This window comes from Triplophysa rosa, linkage group LG5 (genome assembly GCF_024868665.1).
Source record: "Triplophysa rosa linkage group LG5, Trosa_1v2, whole genome shotgun sequence".
Taxonomy (NCBI): Eukaryota; Metazoa; Chordata; class Actinopteri; order Cypriniformes; family Nemacheilidae; genus Triplophysa; species Triplophysa rosa.
Genome location: NC_079894.1, coordinates 12,213,636 through 12,232,241, shown reverse-complemented (window position 1 = coordinate 12,232,241; position 18,606 = coordinate 12,213,636). Strand labels below are relative to the sequence as shown.

Below are 18,606 nucleotides of genomic sequence, written 5' to 3'. Positions count from 1 at the left end.
GGTTCATCCACACTTCCCATTGTGAAGAATAATTATGCCAATAGAATGTTCTTTTTGTAACAGAAACATGCTTGACTGTAAACCGCTGCAAATGATTATTTTGTCTGTATTCTGCCTATTGGTTGATGTCTCTCACATAGATACATTGCTCTATGCATTCTATTGTAGTATTAAGAACAACCTGAGTAAATCTCTTCTGTGGTGTTTTTATGTGCTAAGTATGTTTTAACATGGACGTTATCCAAATGTTATCCGACCACGCTCTAGTTAAACTTTCTCCTCATCTGTTCTTTTCTTAGCTTGTCCATAAAACTACACCATTTTTACACATCTCTTGATTTTTGTTTGGATAAATAAGTAATTTAATTTGAGTAATTAATTGGTTTAGGGCTTATTTGTGTTTTGTAATTATTCGTTTATCAAAGGTGATTAGAAAGTTGAATTGCGCCAAAGTGTATCCATTGAAACCACCTGATTAAAATGATCATGTGAATAATTATCATGTATTTTGTTATATCTCTGAGTTAAAAAAAACATTTAAGCAATATATAATATTGTAAAGGGCAAATATACATATAAAACACAAACGTCCGATTCCAGCCATTCTCTGTAGTCCTTGAAAAGTTAATTCTGTTAAAGGGGTGCTGCAACGGTGTGTCATGCATTCTGACTTCTTTACAATGTTAAACGTGCCGTCTTCTCATGCAAAAAACGAGTTGGGCTTATACGTAGTATTTCTGTGCTCGATACACTCCCCCAGCGATCGTACAGGTTTCGGAAAGCTTTTTTCATATAGAACTGTTTCCTAACAATTTTTCTTAGTGCCTTATTGGACAATTTTCCCGGAAAAGCACGCAGCACACCCATGCGGCAGCAAGAAGAGCAGTAAAAGGAGCTTGCGCAGACGTCACTTTCACTTGTGTGCAGGAGAGAAAGAGAAAGCATACGCTCGCGAAGTTCAGGTGTTTGTTTGTTCACTGCATTTGGGTGATGAATGTTATATAAATGGTGGATATAACGCTGGATTTGGAGATCGTTTGAAACTGATATATGGAGCCGTCCCAGCGCTAAAAGATGCCGGACATGAACCGCATGGGGTGAGTGAAACTGATGTCTGTGTTTTGTTGGCAATGGGTGCGCACGTGCTTTAGTTCAGCCTACCCCCCCCCCCGCACGCGCCATATGCTTTCAGAAATAATCGTACAGCTGTATCTATCTTTTATAAATGTGTATATCAAACTAAATACTCTTCGAAGATACGAAGTATGCAATACTACTCTATAGGTATTCAAGATTAATATGAGATTGGCAGAAACCGTGTGTGTTAGGGCTGCTTTAAAGACAATATCTCGCTTGGCATTGAACTTTGAGATTTATCATTTTGCAGATATTGTTTATGCTCTTAACAGCAATAACTAAAGTTTGAAAATTGGCATCAGGAATGGCCGCTTTAATGCTAAATTTACAATACTTAGTATTTGATGCTAAACTTACATCACATGACAGCAGTTTGAAGTTATAGCTGCACTCAGTTACATTATGCCATTACTATTTTCCCTGCTAATAACACGGAACAACCAGTGTTAGAACAGTGGGAGATATGACTGAAGCTTTCGGTTCATTTAAGTCCAGGAAATATTATTTCTGGCATAATGTTAGACCTTTATGGCCCGGTTTCACAGACAAGGCTTAAGGTTAGTCACAGACTAAAATTAATGTTTGACCTGTCTTAACTCAATATAACATGCCCAGAAATATCTTACAATATATCAGTGCCATTGTTTTGTCTCAAGATGCACACCAGTAATGTATTTTTATAAGGCATTTTTATAAAACCCACATAAATATCTTAATTCAACTAAGGCTTAGTCCTGGCTTGAGCTAAGCCGTGTCTGTGAAACTGGCCATATGTGTATTAAATACAACCTCTCAGAGTGCAAGAACATGCCAGATGAAAATGTAGAGGAAAGTAGCCACAAACTATTTCCTCAAAATGAACAATGTTGATTTAAAATGTTTCTAGATATGAGCAAATAAAACGGGGTGAGCGGCCAGATGTTTAATGAAGTAAAATAAAGAACTGTACACAGTGCATAAGCAGTATTAAACAGACAGAATCAAGTTAAATAGGCTCTGACCAAGTAGGTTTACTGTAAACATTTTAAACAAGGTCTTCAACTCAAACCTTCCTAGAAAGATAATGAAGGGCATCTCTGTTCTTCCGTATCCTCACAGGGCTGATTCTCCTTCTGCTTCCGTCGGCTAATCTGCATCTGCAGCTGCAACTTGTTGGTAAAGAAAACTGTCCTCCAGCCAACATCCTTAGCCAAAGCTTCGACTGAAGAAGTGAGAGCACCCCAATGATTTCTCATCGTCTGCTCCCAGAACTCCTCTGAGTTACAAAGCTGTACAAAGAATAAACAGCACATTTAACCAATGAGCAGCGTTACAAAAAAGAGGATATATCATTATATTAAATGTAATCCAACCGATCAGAGAGAAGATTTGCAGTGAGAAAAAATGCTGTAGTTAGAGTATCCTTACCTCTCTAAACCTACGGCAGGTGTGTGAAAGGCCTGAAATGTCTTCAAGGTTCAAATATGCCATGATGTTGAAAAGTATACAGTTTGGGAGTCGTACAAGGTAGTCATATTGGCCCTGGCATAAATTTATGGAGTACTGCAAGATGTGGGGACCGAATACCATGGCCACTTGACCTGAATGAGATCAGTAACGTCAGTTCGGTTCATTAATTTTTGTGCACAACAAACCAACCAAAGCAACATTTGGAAACTATTTTAATAGTTCAGTGTAGTAGCGAGCACAACAAAATTAGACTAAAATGAACAATTGGCTTACTTTGCAGACGTCTGTCTTCTATGTAGTCTTCGTGTGATTCTCTCAGTTCTCCTGGGTTTGTGTTCCTGCAGTCTGATCTCAGAGAAATCTTCCACCATCTCCAAATGACCTGAGGTAAGGAGTTAATTAAAATAAATGTAATTTAAGCTGCAAACTACATCTAAATACCACAACAGTTTCTTAACCTCCAATGCAACTAGCTTTACTATTTACTTCATTTCATAACATTTTAAGCAAGTGTCCATTCTTACAGTTAAAAGGAAAGGTAACAATCAAACGCTGTATTTGCTAACATTAGTTAATTTAAACTTATTTAACAAAACATTATACTTTAAAAATAAGTTGCTCATCATTTCATGTAAGCTAATGCATTAACTAATGCTAATGAGATCTTCGGTAACACTTTACCGGGCCAAAACTAACAGTTCAGAAAGAGACGATTTCGAATAAAAACTCATTTTAACACACAAACCTCAGATCGTGTTATTTCAAAGTAAAAGTAGTCCTTTATAGGCGCACGACCTTGTCCTCCGATCTCAAACAGAGTTTTCCCAAGCAAGCTCGCCATTACCTAACTCGTTTGACACGTTACCATGACAACAACCTTCTTAACCATCGAAACGTGATTTCACACAGACCATCGTGATTTAGGTTCATGTTCCAACAACCATGATCAATGGATGAATGACGTACAAAGTAATTGTGTTGAAACATATAACGCGTTTCTATTTATCTGGCGAATATTTGCACATTAAACTGTTAAAACATGGTCGAGCTGTGCGTGCCACTGTCGCTATGTAGCGATATGAAGTCGACGTACGTGTTCGTGTCAGCTAACGAGTTCTCATAGTCACCATATACTAAACATTAGTGTTAATAAAACATTGTCCCTGCTATTTATAATATAATGGCAACTTGGCATCACGTTTAATGAATAGGAATGAGCCTGATATCTGAAAAAAAGCGTACTACTTCACATATATTTCACTCATATTTTCACCAGATTCGGATGAAAGTAAAGGGAAAACGTATAGATATCCATATGGAAATTAAAAACCTTTGTTGGATCGAAAACCTTATGTTTTTAATAATTGATAAAAGTAGTTATTCTGCTCAGATGTAGCTAATAATTGCTCATGCAAACACAAAATGGTATTTAATATAAGCACTAAGACGTAAACTATAGTGTTGCATGTGGGTATCAGATTGGTTCACTTTTTCCATCTGTTATTATAACGATTCTTATCTGATTTTGAGGTGGTGCAGGCCAGAGAGGCCTTGCACCATAGGTGAGATGTCCTGTTGTCTTTTCTCATATATTTTCTATCAACGTTTCGGGGCGCTTAACATGCTCAAAACATTGTCGGACATCAGGGCAAAGGCTGGCACACGGGCGTGGCAGTGTTATGCAAAACATCTTGGTTCAGATCACACAGACATGAGGCACATACAAAACTTGGTACGTAATTCTCGTCGACCTGAACAACTTACTCACTCACACCCATTAGCTCATGGCAAGACATTGGGATGCAAATTGCGAACAGATTTTTTATATCTCAAACGGTCATGGGTGTTGCAACTGTTTAAGACCAATGATACTGGACCCACTCACTTTTACCGTCCCTATTTAGCGCTTATGTCGTTCAATTTTCAGAACGCCATCAGTCAAATCCATTCCACTTGAGAAATGCCTAAATTAAATTCCAGCTTCAGCTTTGAATTCCACGTTGCCGCTTTCTCAAATCCATTTCACCTCGCTTATTCAGAATCCATAAAAATTCCATTTTGACACAGCAATATAAACAAAGTATTGTTATAGAGGGTAAATTATTATATTTATAAAAATCATTAAATGGATGCCAACTAACTGTCACAATAAAGACCTCTACCCCTAACCTTACTATACACTTTAAAAAATCTGCAAGCTATTTTTCAAATATTTATTCATGTCGTTGAAAATAAATGCCTGTATGATGTGATAGGTATGTAATGTGAAAATGTAAGGAGCGCGTTTGGCAAAAGGCGAACTTGTGTCGATAGCGTCAAAACTTCTTGTCGTAATGTTTTTCTCACTACACCACTGAAGATGCTGATATGGTGTCGTTTTTACACTCTACATTTTTTCTGGGGGAGGACCCACTCACATTTTTGTGCGTGTTGCCACGGCTAGACAATACATTTACATTTCAGCAAAATTTGGGAAACAGGAATTGCATTCTTCGATGCTTGCAGATATATTTCAATGTTGTTTTTCTCTTTCACTTTTATAAACATGTTCCTCAAAACATACCATTTAATAAAATATTTTGGCCTTGACTAACAGACTGCTATTCAGCTAGAACACAATAACAGTCAATAAATTTGGTTTACAGCATATGTCCATTATTTGGGCAAAATCATTAATTTTGAATGAAAAAACAACTAAAAACTGCAGCAGTAAAAACAGCAGACACATAACACAGTAGTTAAAAATCATTTAATATTTTATACATATATTTATATATGTACACATTAACTTGTATACCTGTAATGGTAACTTTTGATGTGGTCCAAAATCCATTGATGGAGGTCAGACCTGCCATTTTTCAAGGTGCAGCTATAGAACTCTATGGGCAGATCATAAAAAAGCATTTTCTACCACTTACACTTTTCAGTCCTGTTGTGCTGTAGACACCTGCTTTATCTACAAACCCGCTTGTGCTGAGCTCCTCTGCTCTTAAAACAGGTGTGATGTTTTAATCCAAAACCATGTGTTCCTTACCTCCTTGAGGCAATTAGTGACGTTTATTTTCCTGTGTTTCCGCCTCAACAGAATGTAACATATCTGCTCGAGCAGGTGCTAAAGACAAACTCAGTTGTTTGGACAGCTAACTACAGCATCTCTAGACAACATTTTGTTCTTCAGTTCCGTCACAGTTTCTCTTTTTGAATAACATGTTTTTTTTCAAAGGATTTCAAATGCTGATATGCACGAGGAGCATACTTTCTAGGCATAAAACATTACTTATTGAGTCAAAGGCATAAATGAGGAAGGACAATCGCATCGATTCCAACAATGTTTGTCCAACAGAATACACAGACGGTTCGGAAAACACCATCATCTGCATATTGACAGCTCTTTCTCTAGAAATGTCAAAGACCCAGGGAAGTGAATACGAAATCTAAAGACTTTCAGATTCTTGAAGACATTATGTTTTAGAGGACTGGTGATGCGGAATGTGTGCATGACTCTGCTGAGATGTGGCATAAAAAAGCGCTTTAGAGAAAGGGGTTTGTGGAAGAACCTCCTGTCGGGTATGGTCCTGCCGGGCCTCCACCCTGAAAAGACAAATTTAAGCATAATTGTGAATAAAGACCTTAAAAACAATACATGTGAAACCATTGTTAAATGTTAAGAATTCAGAATACAGCTTGATTCTTACAAATGATTACTCAAATGGTAATTTACTAAATGTAAATAAAAGACTATAGACTTGCTGAGTTGTGAAGATCCACAGCAATGAATAACTAACATCTCTCCCACTTTATATTCATTTTAACCAATGAGCAACACACCATGAAAGGGTTGCTGGAAATCCCAGGCCCGGTGACCGCCTGACCATAGTTGCCCATAGGTTTGGCCTGTCCATAGGTAGGAAAACCACCTGAAAAGCACCATACAAGAAACAATCCCATGCAGCTGATGTATTATCTTAATAAGTGTTAAATACTGACTTTTCTGCTAAAGCACTGAACCTGCTACTCCAACATCATGCAACATCAAAACTCACATGAAAGCAAAAAGCACAAGAAGAGATGCTTGATACAATCCACACACAGCCTTTCTCATAACTTAAAATTATGCATAAAAGAAAGGCATAAGCCACTGGGGTTTTGGGTCACCTTGCACTCACAAAAACACAAATTATAGTCTCACATACCATTGGGCTGTTGGTGGTAGGCTGCAGGTGGGGGAAAGGGACCTTGGCCAGGGAATTGCTGCTGGAAGGTCCCACTAAAACTGGTTGGCAGGCAGTAACTGGTCGAGTTCCCAAAGCCAGCTGGCATGCTCATGGAGCCTGTGCCAAATGAGGCTAGTGTACATAAAGGGAGACCAGAGTAGGAGTAGCATGTTTCAACTGCTCATTCCTTAAATGGACAGACACATAAAGAGCATGCTGACCTGACGGAGGCTACGTTTTACCTGTGGCAGGTGCTCTTCCATTGGTCTGGAACGGATTCGTGGAAATCGTCTCCTGAACCATCCCAGCAGCCACAAATGGGTTTGTGGAAGGAGCAGCTGCACAAAAAAATGTGTTAAGCCCATATGATACACGCAAGTAACCGTAAATTAAACATACTAAAATGTGCAGTGATATCTACCTGCAAAACCCTGTTGCATGTTGGGCTGGTTTGGAGGTGCAGCTGGTCCTGGCACACCTCCAAACACACTTCTGCAATCCAGAGTAAAGCACGCACAGAAAAGAAATATATACATAAACACACAAAGAGTTTAAAGAATGCTGTAGGGTCATTCCGTGTCAAATCAACCAAATTTTGAATATTTCCCCGGCTCGATTTTTTTTTACAGAAGCAAGACCAACATCTGGAGTCATGTTAAAAAAATTATAAAAATGCCACGATAAATAGTAATCAATTAATTTGTATTACCACATTAGAGGGGGTATAAAAGGACATGAGAAATATGCCAGCATCATAATTTTATTTTTAACACAGAGATCGGTATATCTGTTAGTAAATCTGTTAATTTTAGCAATCCTTGATGCATTTTATGCCAATGGTGACTGCTTAAAAATGAAGCATTTTCCAAATATCATACTGTACATTTACATAAAACGTAGCACGAGGGCTGCTTTATTTTTTAGGTGGCGCTATAGAGCCTTTTTTGCCACATTTCATTCTGAAACACATTTCAGATGTACATTTTAACCACCTCTGACATGTATGCAAACTTTCATGAGTTTTCGAGCATGTTTAGGCTCTCAAAAACATGTGAATTATTTTGAAGATGATAACAAACATCATCAGTGCTCTGGCCATAATTAACAACATCCCTTTATCAAAATTTCCCTATAACTCAAGGAAATATACAAACCCGATTCCAAAAAAGTTGGGACACTGTACAAATTGTGAATAAAAACAGAATGCAATGATGTGGAAGTTTCAAATTTCAATATTTTATTCAGAATACAACATAGATGACATATCAAATGTTTAAACTGAGAGAATGTATCATTTTAAGGGAAAAATAAGTTGATTTTAAATTTCATGGCATCAACACATCTCAAAAAAGTTGGGACAAGGCCATGTTTACTACTGTGTGGCATCCTCTCTTCTTTTTATAACAGTCTGCAAACGTCTGGGGACTGAGGAGACAAGTTGCTCAAGTTTAGGAATAGGAATGTTGTCCCATTCTTGTCTAATACAGGCTTCTAGTTGCTCGACTGTCTTAGGTCTTCTTTGTCGCATCTTCCTCTTTATGATGCGCCAAATGTTTTCTATGGGTGAAAGATCTGGACTGCAGGCTGGCCATTTCAGTACCCGGATCCTTCTTCTACGCAGCCATGATGTTGTAATTGATGCAGTATGTGGTCTGGCATTGTCATGTTGGAAAATGCAAGGTCTTCCCTGAAAGAGACGACGTCTGGATGGGAGCATATGTTGTTCTAGAACTTGGATATACCTTTCAGCATTGATGGTGCCTTTCCAGATGTGTAAGCTGCCCATGCCACACGCACTCATGCAACCCCATACCATCAGAGATGCAGGCTTCTGAACGCTCTGAGCGCTGATAACAACTTGGGTTGTCCTTGTCCTCTTTAGTCCGGATGACATGGCGTCCCAGTTTTCCAAAAAGAACTTCAAATTTTTATTCGTCTGACCACAGAACAGTTTTCCACTTTGCCACAGTCCATTTTAAATGAGCCTTGGCCCAGAGAAAACGCCTGCGCTTCTGGATCATGTTTAGATATGGCTTCTTTTTTGACCTATAGAGTTTTAGCCGGCAACGGCGAATGGCACGGTGGATTGTGTTCACCGACAATGTTTTCTGGAAGTATTCCTGAGCCCATGTTGTGATTTCCATTACAGTAGCATTCCTGTATGTGATGCAGTGCCGTCTAAGGGCCCGAAGATCACGGGCATCCAGTATGGTTTTCCGGCCTTGACCCTTACGCACAGAGATTGTTCCAGATTCTCTGAATCTTTGGATGACATTATGCACTGTAGATGATGATAACTTCAAACTCTTTGCAATATTTCTCTGAGAAACTCCTTTCTGATATTGCTCCACTATTTTTCGCCGCAGCATTGGGGGAATTGGTGATCCTCTGCCCATCTTGACTTCTGAGAGACACTGCCACTCTGAGAGGCTCTTTTTAAACCCAATCATGTTGCCAATTGACCTAATAAGTTGCAAATTGGTCCTCCAGCTGTTCCTTATATGTACATTTAACTTTTCCGGCCTCTTATTGCTACCTGTCCCAACTTTTTTGGAATGTATAGCTCTCATGAAATCCAAAATGAGCCAATATTTGGCATGACATTTCAAAATGTCTCACTTTCAACATTTGATATGTTATCTATATTCTATTGTGAATAAAATATAAGTTTATGAGATTCGTAAATTATTGCATTCCTTTTTTATTCACAATTTGTACAGTGTCCCAACTTTTTTGGAATCGGGTTTGTACAATCTTATACAGATTCGCTTACTAGGACTAGGTGTTATAATAAACTATTGAGAGTAAGTTAATGTGCCTTAACCCGATCAATTTTAACAGTAACTCAGTGCCAAAAAGACACTGAAATGGTTGTTTAGTGCAGTTGTATTAATAGAAGGAAAAAGATACATTTTACAGTTTCAACATTATTTGTTCTTCTAAAAAAATGTAGTTCCCAAAAGACAAGTTGGCCAAGTACAAGATTCTAAAAGGACATTAAGGTATCTCTAATGGTTCTAGAGTTACAGGCATGCAAATTTTGTACAAAGAACACAAAAAATGCCCTTTCTTCATATTTGAACAGTCACCATTGGCATAAAATGCATCAAGGATTGCTAAAATGAACAGATTTACTAACAGATATGCCAATCTCTGTGTAAAAATAAAATGATGATGCTGGCATATTTCTAATGTCATTTTTTACCCCCTCTAATATGGTTCCAAATTTAGAGTGAAAATTGTCATTTTTACCTCCCTCTACAAATTAATTGATTACTTAATAACTATTCATCGGTGGCATTTAATATTTTGGCTTTCATCACTACTGATGTTGGTCTTGCTTCTGTAAAAATAGAAAAAAATCAAACTTTCGAGCCGGGGACCTCTGGTTGAGTTGACGTGGAATGACCCTGTACTGTATAGTAATTGACCCTTCGCAAGCAGTTTGATTGACAGGCGATCTGACCAATCATATTGCCGATATTATGTGCCCCCCCCCGTGACTGACCGCCATTTTGTCAGACAAACAAACCTGTTTGGCTGATACCGAAAGCTTGGCAACAGGAAGGAAGGGGGGCGGGCTTTTGCGAAGGGTCAATTGCTTACCCTGGTGGTCCACCGCTTGAAGTTGAGGAACTGAGAGCACTGTCAAGCTCCGCCAGGGCAGCGTAACGGTCCTCTCTTGATAAACTGCTTTGAGGTGGGCCAGGAGCCATACTAGGCAGTGGAGGAATCGATATGCCGCCTCCTGAATGAACCATACAAGCACACCGAATAATAAAAACAAGACTTACACAATTACGTTTAACAATGTTGGCATGTTTTTATATGCTGACATTCTACAACAAACAAGCCAGGAAATGAGAATATGAGTGTGATGTAACACACAACGAATGGGAAGGGTGTGGTACCTGTGTGGGGTTGCTGAAGGTTAGACTTTGAGGGGGGTGAAGGTACACTGGCGTTTCCAAAGGAATCAAAGTTGGCAAAGTCTGTGCTGGAATTATTTTGTGCTACAGACGGCACAGGGGGAACAAAGTTCAGTAATGACAGAGACTGATGATGATGAAAATAAAAGTGAGCACCTGAAATTGTGGTGTCGACACATGGTAAGGTAAGCAACTGCACAACGTACACTGAGCTCAAGACATGGTGAATTGACAGAGATCATGCACAACAGTCGTACAGAAGTGCAGTTTCATGATACACAACAAGACTGACATTAAGATGTCAATGGGTCCATTTTGATTTCACATTGACCTAAGCACTTCGTGTGCAATTAGCATTTGTTCCTACCTGAGGGCCTGTTAAAATGTGCAAAATTAGCAAAGTTTGAAGAACTGGCAGTTTGAGCTGGAGGGGCAGCAAAGATATCTCCACCCAAGTCAGACAGGAGGTCAAACTTCTTCTCCTGTCCTGCAGACTGGGCCTGAGCACGACTGGTCCCTGGAGACTGAAAGAGATATTTCATGCTCAAGTTATGAACAGTGAAACAAAAAACGAGATGCACAATCTCAAAGATGCTAAATCAATTCTAAAAGACCGTCAACTGTGGCACAGCCTGGTATTTGTGACTAGAGTTGAAAAAAAAACAAAGGCAGATCCTTGGTTGCAGAAGACCTTGGTGTGTAGTTACCTGGTTGGATGGAGTCTTGGTAAGATGTAGGGTTTTAAGAGGCTGGGGAAGAACCTCAGGGGTGCTACTGGTACTGCTAGCAGATGAACCAGATATTGAGGCCTGGACAGAAGCTATCACTTTGGCTTGTTCTGGGGGAACATACCTGCAAATGACAGCAACAATAAGAGCTGTTCTGTAGGCCAACCCTAAATATTTCCATTTTTCAAGTAAATAAGGTATGCAGTTAACTGTTGTGTGCTTTATAAAGTAAACAAACTGTAAAGACTTCAATATTTGTCTGATTAACTTTTTATTTTAATGTCATTTTTATCTTCATATAGTCATTCTTCATATCAATTCATAAATACATATGCTTGTAATAAAACACTACTGCCCACTTCCTAAGTTTTTGCTTTTGATGAATAGTATGTGATTCATCAAACAGTCACTACAGTCCATATGTAGCGAACTTTTTACAACTTGTGTTTTGAGAACACACATAATTAATGTTTGAAATAAGTGAGTCACTTGTGTTATTAAATAATACAAGACAGTCTGCTCAAGTCAGAGCCATTGAGAGAGAGAGTTGAGCCAACTTCGTTGACTCCAATGGAACAGTTTTTTCACTGCAATTGCGGTTCATTGAGCCTCTCAATCGTTCCCAGAAGTTCCTAGTAACGCATGGAGCTGCAAAACAGACCAATTGTGAGAACTTCTAACACATTTGAAGATGTAAGTCATTTAATGAATAAAACAATGAAAGAAATAAAACATTTAAAGAGAAAACATAACTTCCTGGAACTATCTGAAGGCTCCATGAATCACGTGACACGCAAAAAATGTTAACTTCCGTTGTAGCTACTATCTCTCTCAAGGGCTCTGGTTCAAGTTATGTTAACAGACTAGAGATGCACCGATTGCAATTTTCTTTGCCGATTCCGATTATATTACAAGTGAAACCTGCCGATTCCGATTTTCTATCCACAAACTATAATTGACAGTATACTGTATATAAAACCATAATAACTTTTCTTCAATACACATTTTTTTTATTTTCATTGAATAAATGATTGAACATTACAATTTCCCCAAATTTCCTTAAATGCAGTTCTCCAAGCTGCATTAAATTACAGAATCTTCTCTTTCCCAAACAACTCTTAAATTGAAGAATTCTGTGACTGAAAAGAAGTACAAATAATAAAATATAACTAAACATGTCACTTAATTTACCTTTTTCATTTTTGTACTCATCTCACAAAAGTCTAAGATAACAATAAAATAGCCTACTTCAACTTTATTCTTGTCTGTTTCTGAAACTAACATTGCTTTATTTCATTTTTTCTGAAATGTAAAATAAATTGTCTTTATCTTGTGTCTGTAGTATTAAAAGAAGTGGGTTGATTTTTGCTGCAACTTCAATAAAAAAGTTAAAAATCTTATGAGTGAATTCTACTCTAAAGATGTATATGTATTTGCAGTTTTTTTGTGTTAGTAAAGAACTCAATCAGATATATATTACATATATTGGTTGATTTATTCATTTTTTTATATTTTGGATTTTTAAAAACAAGTAGAAGTCGTGTTGAATGTCATTTTACCTAGGTGAAATGACCACAGTTTTAACGTAAGACAAGGAATCAGGATGAATGGAATTTACGTTTGTTTTACACAGAGTGAACGACTTCAATATGAGTTTAGCATGTGTCAGAGTTTAGCATGATGCTAATAGCATCACTGTTAGCATACATACTCAATGTATACGGAGCAGCGAGAGATGAACTACAGTGCACCTTTTTGTCTGTACAGTACATGATGCGTGTGCACGCGCGTGCAGTAAGCGGACATGAGAGATGCGCGTCAGTCAGCAGAGACCGGTACCGGTGGACCCACATGCGAGTAAAAACGAGCCGTGAAAGACATGCTGTGCGCGCGCACGTTTACATGTTTACTTGCGGCTTTGAGTGTACTGACGGCTGTGACGTTCTTGCCCGCATCACGTGCAACAGAAGATCGGCTTGGAATCGGCGAGACGTGAGACTGACCGGCCGGTCACCGGTCCGGCCGATCATACGAAAAACCGGCCGATTCCGATCTCTGTCCGGTCAATCGGTGCACCTCTATTACAGACCTTTATTTACTTCTAAACTGAAACCTGATACTCTAAAAACCCATTACAAATTCACGACGATACCCATGGCTTGAAGACCAAACCAAATCAACAGTTTTACTCAACAGTCTGCGATAATAATCTGCAAAAATGATGCATTATCTCCCAAAATAATTTGAGTTATTAAATATTTATACTGAGGATCATTAAGTTACAAAGCAAAAAATGTTACGAACAAACACAAAAAAGACGTACAGTATGGGTGGATCAGACCAGAAACACCTTACCATCTTTTCTTCTCGTATTTCTCCTGAAGAAACTCTTTGACTTTTTGAGGTTCACGAAAATCAGGGACAACGGAACTCTTATCATCATACAACCCAAGCCAGATGTGTTTGCAAACCTGAGTATAACAGAAGAGACTACTTAGACCTTAGCAGGTTCACATATCCTTAAGTAACATTTCAAGTGTGCATTACCTCATTGCTGTGTTTTTGTAAAAACTCGATTTCCTGCTGAGTGAAAGTCGTCATTGAGATGGACTTCACTCTGTGTGGAGGGTTGAGTCCTCGTCTGGAATACAAATAAAACGACAGTGAAGTGAACGACACATTCTTACTGAAAGTTTAAAAATGTTATAAGTAAAAATAACTTCTCAAGAACAAATAATTAAACTCAAGATGGGGCAACATAACTTAACTAAGAGTAAACTACCGAGAGTATCCTATTTGATCAGCATTGCATTATTGTGCATAATCTTTGTATACATAAGCAGCTGTAATGTTTGGACAAGGGTGTGTTACACGTTGATAAAGGTATGAGCACACAATTACTGCAACTTGCAATAAAGCATATTTGCAAAAATACACAATTTCTACTCACAACAATGTCTTACAATAATACGAATATGAGGTTCGGCTAGTCTGTTCTGAATCTCGCCATATTTTCATACAAGCAGATGCTGTGATGTTACAGAAGCAATTGGGACAGATTCTGCAGATGATCCTTCAGATGGGAGGGGTTACAGGCGTCTGCTCACACACAGTCCAGGGAGGAAAACATGTTCTTCTACCATCTGTCTGAATGAGAAGGGCTTGTATTAATAAACTTACAATATTCCAGAACAAGTGGTACACACAAACGAGCCCACTGTCATGTTGACGTAGGTCGGGCCGCGCTGATCGCAATCAAAGCATTTCCTATTGGGAGGCAGGCTGGTCATCTCCCGAAGCATCTTCAGGTGCTTCTCCTCCTGTTTTCGTTTGGCACTCGCCGCCATCGCTAAATGACAAAGCTAACGGCTGTTAGGCAAGTAGAGCTTTGAGTTATGGGTTAATCTAGTGCATCAACACGCCCGGCAGCGTTGGACAATCGGTCCACATAAAACTGCCAGGAATAGCCATCAACGAGCCGTTCTTCGCGAGATTGAATATACGGCGCTATTGTTTTATAAGTGTCAATACTGCCACCTACCGCACCGGAGGCCGTAACGAGAGATCATCCAATGCGACATGTTATATAAAATATTTTACATTTTTAGTTGTATACAAAAGCATGAGACACCTTCAAAAATGTATTGTGGTCACACCCTGGTAAAACAATTATGGTACACTGTGGCATTGATGGTGCGTGTTCAAAAACTATTGTAGTATTAAACTACATGTGGTAATGTATGTGGTACTGAAAGATAATGGCATGTATTTATTATTATATATTATTTGATATTCCCATAATACCTTGGTTCTTTTTGGGTGTGAAAGGAACAATTACTGGTGAATATAAGAATACATACGTATTTCAATACTTAATGTACAGTAAGATATGGAACTGCATTAAAAATGAGACACATACTACTGTACAATGTACTTATTATATGTCTCACTGTTTGGGGTGACATATTTAGAAAAAAACATGACACAGTGTGGTTGTAGTAATAAAATTGAGGTTTACTGTAATTAAACACAGGTTCCCAAACATAAAATTATTTTTTTGCATGATACAAACACTAAAAATAACTTCTCTTGGCACTGGTTTCACATGATGTTGTTATTTAAACAAAATAAAACCAAATATTTAGTAAAGTATACAAAAAACAATCAATAAATCTCTGCCAACAGTTTTCATAGACGTGATGGTTGTGTTGGTAGTAATGCTTTTACATCCAAGATCCGAAAGGAACAGTCTTATTTAATTGTTTACTTTTATTGTTTTTTACTGCTGGACCCTTCCACAACTGCAGACTCGGCCTAGATAAGAAAGGCAAGAATGTTTCACACAGTGACAGAGCAAGTCATTAATTATTAATTCACACTTTCCTTTAATAGATATTGTACCTTTCTCTTCCGTGTTGCAGGGAAATATTCTTCAAGGCGAGACTGTCTAGTTAGCCCCATTTTCTCCTCCACCTCCCTCTGTTTTCTTCTCTTTGACAAAGACTCACGGAACTTCTTAATACGTCCTCTCACCTTGTCTTCCCTTAAAACAGTGAATAAGGCCCAAAGATTAAATTGATACTAAAAAGGGAAGTTTGACGTTTTACTCCAGCCTCTCAGACAGAATCATTAGAACATCAAGCAATTAATGTCTCACACTTATTCTGCACTTGGCAAAGAACGTTCATTAATATTTTACACTAGATTATAGAGACCTACTTCAAAGGCTTTTCTTTGCATAAGAACTGCACCAATCCCTCTTCATCGGGCTCCTTCCAAGCCAGTTCAGGGGTTTCAATTTGTGGTGTTTCAAAAAATAATTTACGGGCAACTTCATATTGCCAGTTTGAAGGGATGGGGTGTGTCTGTAAGAATCGGAAGCTGTTATGAAAGGCTTGCCTAAGGCATTAATATGATTAAAAATGCAATGTTTACGATTTAAATGTCTGTTCTTATTATCTTAAAGAGCCTATATAAAAATGACATAAATACAAATTTTGCCATTATTTGATTGCCCTCAAGTTGTTAAAAACCTTTTGGTTGACGTGTTTCATCACACCCTCTATCGTACGATGCTGTTTAATAAGCTTCAGTGCTCGACTGGGCCCAAGGCCTCCAATTTTGTCACAGTAGTCACAGCCCAGTAAGATACACAGGTCAACAAACTGTAAGACATAAAGAAGACTAGAATGAAGCAAAAAGTTATCTGTAATTTTCAGTAAAAAAGGCTGAATGTTTTACCTCTTCACGTGTCAGCTGTAGAGCTTCCAAAAGCTTTGGTAAGGAGTACTCTGTGACTTCACTATAACATAAATTTAAGGAAATGTTAATGATATGTATTTTGTATTTAAGCTATGATTAGATTAAAGTAGCATGTGTCAATATAAATGTATGCACCACTACAGCATTTACTTCAATTACTATGACCTTTTTTACAGAAATGTAGAAACCACATTAGAAATAATGTTTGCCTTGCTCTAACTGCGTCTCACCTATCTCTCTTTGCATTGAGTTGACGAAGTAGAACAGTCCCTCCAAATGCCAGCGTGTCCATGTCCTCTGAGGCCACAGCATTAACTGTGCCACTTTTAACCAGATAAGCACACAGTGCTTCTGCTTCACCTGGAGCCTGACATTCAGGGAAAAAGACAAACTCATTTGAACCTCATATCATCACACTACAAGTGAGAAATGAGTTAGATTAAAGAAAATAGTAATTAATACCCTGATGTACGGGACACCCATGAGCTGTAGAAGATGCAGACAATCTTGTGTACGGGAGGACACTGAAATCGATGGATCAAAATGTAATCAGAATATCTGAACTATTAATCAAGAGGAACAATATAGGATTATATGGCATGTCATAGCATGAGATAATTTCCATCTATTTTAACATATTTTTAAACTCTTCCTATACAGGAACTCCACATACCTGTGTTTGGGTTGTTTGAGCTGTTCCACCCATTGTTTTGAGCTCTTTTATTCAGCTAGAGGAATACATTTCATATTTAAATTTCTGTGTGAGACAATGTGTCACTTTTTAGTCTTGGCTGAGAATTTACTCATTCATTAAATAATCCTAAACAAGTTTGCTAATATATACAACTCACCACGGCTTGCTTTTGACAAGGAGGTCTGCCTTCAAATACAAAGACAGGCTTAATATCGTGTTCCAAGAAAGTCAGAGTGCGGTAAAATAAGCCTGTAAGAGGGCTGTAACAACAGTTTTTATTACATTTTATGTTAACATTCCATGAAAAAACATCACAGTATATAATGACAAATATATCATTTCTATATCAACACTAGTGATTTTAGATTACTGTGACTTTTAATGCCAACTTAATCTGTATTAAATGTTTTCTGTGTGATGAATTTACCTTAGCTTAAGATGGGGGACGGCTGAGCGAAACTGATTAATAACAATAGATGTATCCAGTGCAACAATCTTCCCTGGAGAGATACAAAGCTGTTAGTAGTACAGTTTCAACTCTCACATGGCACAGGTAAACATAACTGGAATACTACAACCAATAACAAGCCAGTCCAGAAGTGTACCTCCCTTAGAAAAAATAACAATGGTAAAAGTATAGTAAGAATGGTTTTGGTGAATTGGTTACCATTTGTTTTACTATAGTTTTACTTAAAATATCATATCTAAACTATGGTTGCTATAGTGAGACGATGGCAAATTTGTGCTACCTTTGGTGTTATTACCAGTAACGTTAACTTACTATACTATAGTAACTACTGCAGTAAATCATGGTTTGTAAGGTCGAGATGTTTTTTCAGCTTTTTTTATCGTTTCTTTACTGTATGTGAATAGATTATTGGATTTTAGTTTTACTTTAACGTTACTTCACGTAGCTTTGTTAGCTGTTTCGTTGATTTATTACATTGTAATACCCTGATCTTACCAGAATAATCGCCGATCTCTTTACTCTTCACAGAAGCTGGCGCGTCAAAGCGAATTAAATCTGCTAACTTTACGATCCCCATTATAACTATGTTTTTGAGTGTGGATCGGGGATTGCAGGAAAGCTGTTTTTGTTGTCATTCATCCTACAGCCTACTTCCGCATTGCCATAATTCTGCCTCGTGTCGACTGATTGCCATAGTAACTGCAATATGACCACCACGACTGCA

The 18,606-nt window shown here is 38.0% G+C and overlaps 3 protein-coding genes across 6 annotated transcripts; all 3 read right to left on the bottom strand.

The window, feature by feature from the left end:
- Positions 1 to 1,908: 1,908 nt before the first annotated feature.
- On the bottom strand, positions 1,909 to 3,427 carry fbxo36b (F-box protein 36b). Its single transcript, XM_057334759.1, has 4 exons — positions 3,332 to 3,427; positions 2,860 to 2,968; positions 2,545 to 2,717; positions 1,909 to 2,405 (listed from the first exon to the last, which is right to left on the bottom strand). The coding sequence occupies exons 1-4, from the start codon at positions 3,425 to 3,427 to the stop codon at positions 2,190 to 2,192; spliced, it is 594 nt and encodes a 197-aa protein (XP_057190742.1). The 3' UTR covers positions 1,909 to 2,189.
- A 1,895-nt stretch (positions 3,428 to 5,322) lies between these two features.
- agfg1b (ArfGAP with FG repeats 1b) lies at positions 5,323 to 14,952 on the bottom strand. 4 transcript variants are annotated; one of them, XM_057334815.1, is made up of 12 exons: positions 14,638 to 14,952; positions 14,005 to 14,098; positions 13,813 to 13,928; positions 11,437 to 11,581; positions 11,097 to 11,253; positions 10,712 to 10,813; positions 10,407 to 10,548; positions 7,222 to 7,292; positions 7,043 to 7,138; positions 6,780 to 6,932; positions 6,415 to 6,503; positions 5,323 to 6,177 (listed from the first exon to the last, which is right to left on the bottom strand). In XM_057334815.1, the coding sequence occupies exons 1-12, from the start codon at positions 14,802 to 14,804 to the stop codon at positions 6,118 to 6,120; spliced, it is 1,392 nt and encodes a 463-aa protein (XP_057190798.1). In that variant the 5' UTR covers positions 14,805 to 14,952; the 3' UTR covers positions 5,323 to 6,117. The 4 variants fall into 4 exon arrangements, with proteins under 4 accessions (XP_057190798.1, XP_057190799.1, XP_057190801.1 ...); XM_057334816.1 differs by having other exon boundaries at positions 6,780 to 6,917; XM_057334818.1 differs by lacking the exon at positions 6,780 to 6,932.
- Positions 14,953 to 15,450: 498 nt separating this feature from the next.
- Positions 15,451 to 18,569, bottom strand: zgc:110269 (probable flap endonuclease 1 homolog). The gene is made up of 11 exons (XM_057334481.1): positions 18,378 to 18,569; positions 17,841 to 17,913; positions 17,571 to 17,673; positions 17,393 to 17,447; positions 17,182 to 17,243; positions 16,950 to 17,086; positions 16,699 to 16,759; positions 16,491 to 16,622; positions 16,177 to 16,322; positions 15,859 to 16,000; positions 15,451 to 15,771 (listed from the first exon to the last, which is right to left on the bottom strand). The coding sequence occupies exons 1-11, from the start codon at positions 18,457 to 18,459 to the stop codon at positions 15,727 to 15,729; spliced, it is 1,038 nt and encodes a 345-aa protein (XP_057190464.1). The 5' UTR covers positions 18,460 to 18,569; the 3' UTR covers positions 15,451 to 15,726.
- Between the last annotated feature and the right edge of the window lie 37 nt (positions 18,570 to 18,606).

What these genes read in the sequence shown, in the direction of transcription:
- fbxo36b (XM_057334759.1), bottom strand. Translation starts at nt 3,427, where the DNA reads ATGGCGAGCTTGCTTGGGAAAACTCTGTTTGAGATCGGAGGACAAGGT. An exon ending in TTGAAATAACACGATCTGAG is followed by an intron (nt 2,969 to 3,331) that starts GTTTGTGTGTTA and finishes TCCTTACCTCAG; the next exon opens with GTCATTTGGAGATGGTGGAA. An exon ending in AGAAGACAGACGTCTGCAAA is followed by an intron (nt 2,718 to 2,859) that starts GTAAGCCAATTG and finishes GATCTCATTCAG; the next exon opens with GTCAAGTGGCCATGGTATTC.
- agfg1b (XM_057334815.1), bottom strand. Translation starts at nt 14,804, where the DNA reads ATGGCGGCGAGTGCCAAACGAAAACAGGAGGAGAAGCACCTGAAGATG. An exon ending in AAATACGAGAAGAAAAGATG is followed by an intron (nt 11,582 to 13,812) that starts GTAAGGTGTTTC and finishes TGTCATTTGCAG; the next exon opens with GTATGTTCCCCCAGAACAAG. An exon ending in TGGAAGAGCACCTGCCACAG is followed by an intron (nt 6,933 to 7,042) that starts GTAAAACGTAGC and finishes TATGTACACTAG; the next exon opens with CCTCATTTGGCACAGGCTCC.
- zgc:110269 (XM_057334481.1), bottom strand. Translation starts at nt 18,459, where the DNA reads ATGGGGATCGTAAAGTTAGCAGATTTAATTCGCTTTGACGCGCCAGCT. An exon ending in CTCAATGCAAAGAGAGATAG is followed by an intron (nt 16,760 to 16,949) that starts GTGAGACGCAGT and finishes TTTATGTTATAG; the next exon opens with TGAAGTCACAGAGTACTCCT. An exon ending in TACAGCTGACACGTGAAGAG is followed by an intron (nt 16,623 to 16,698) that starts GTAAAACATTCA and finishes TATGTCTTACAG; the next exon opens with TTTGTTGACCTGTGTATCTT.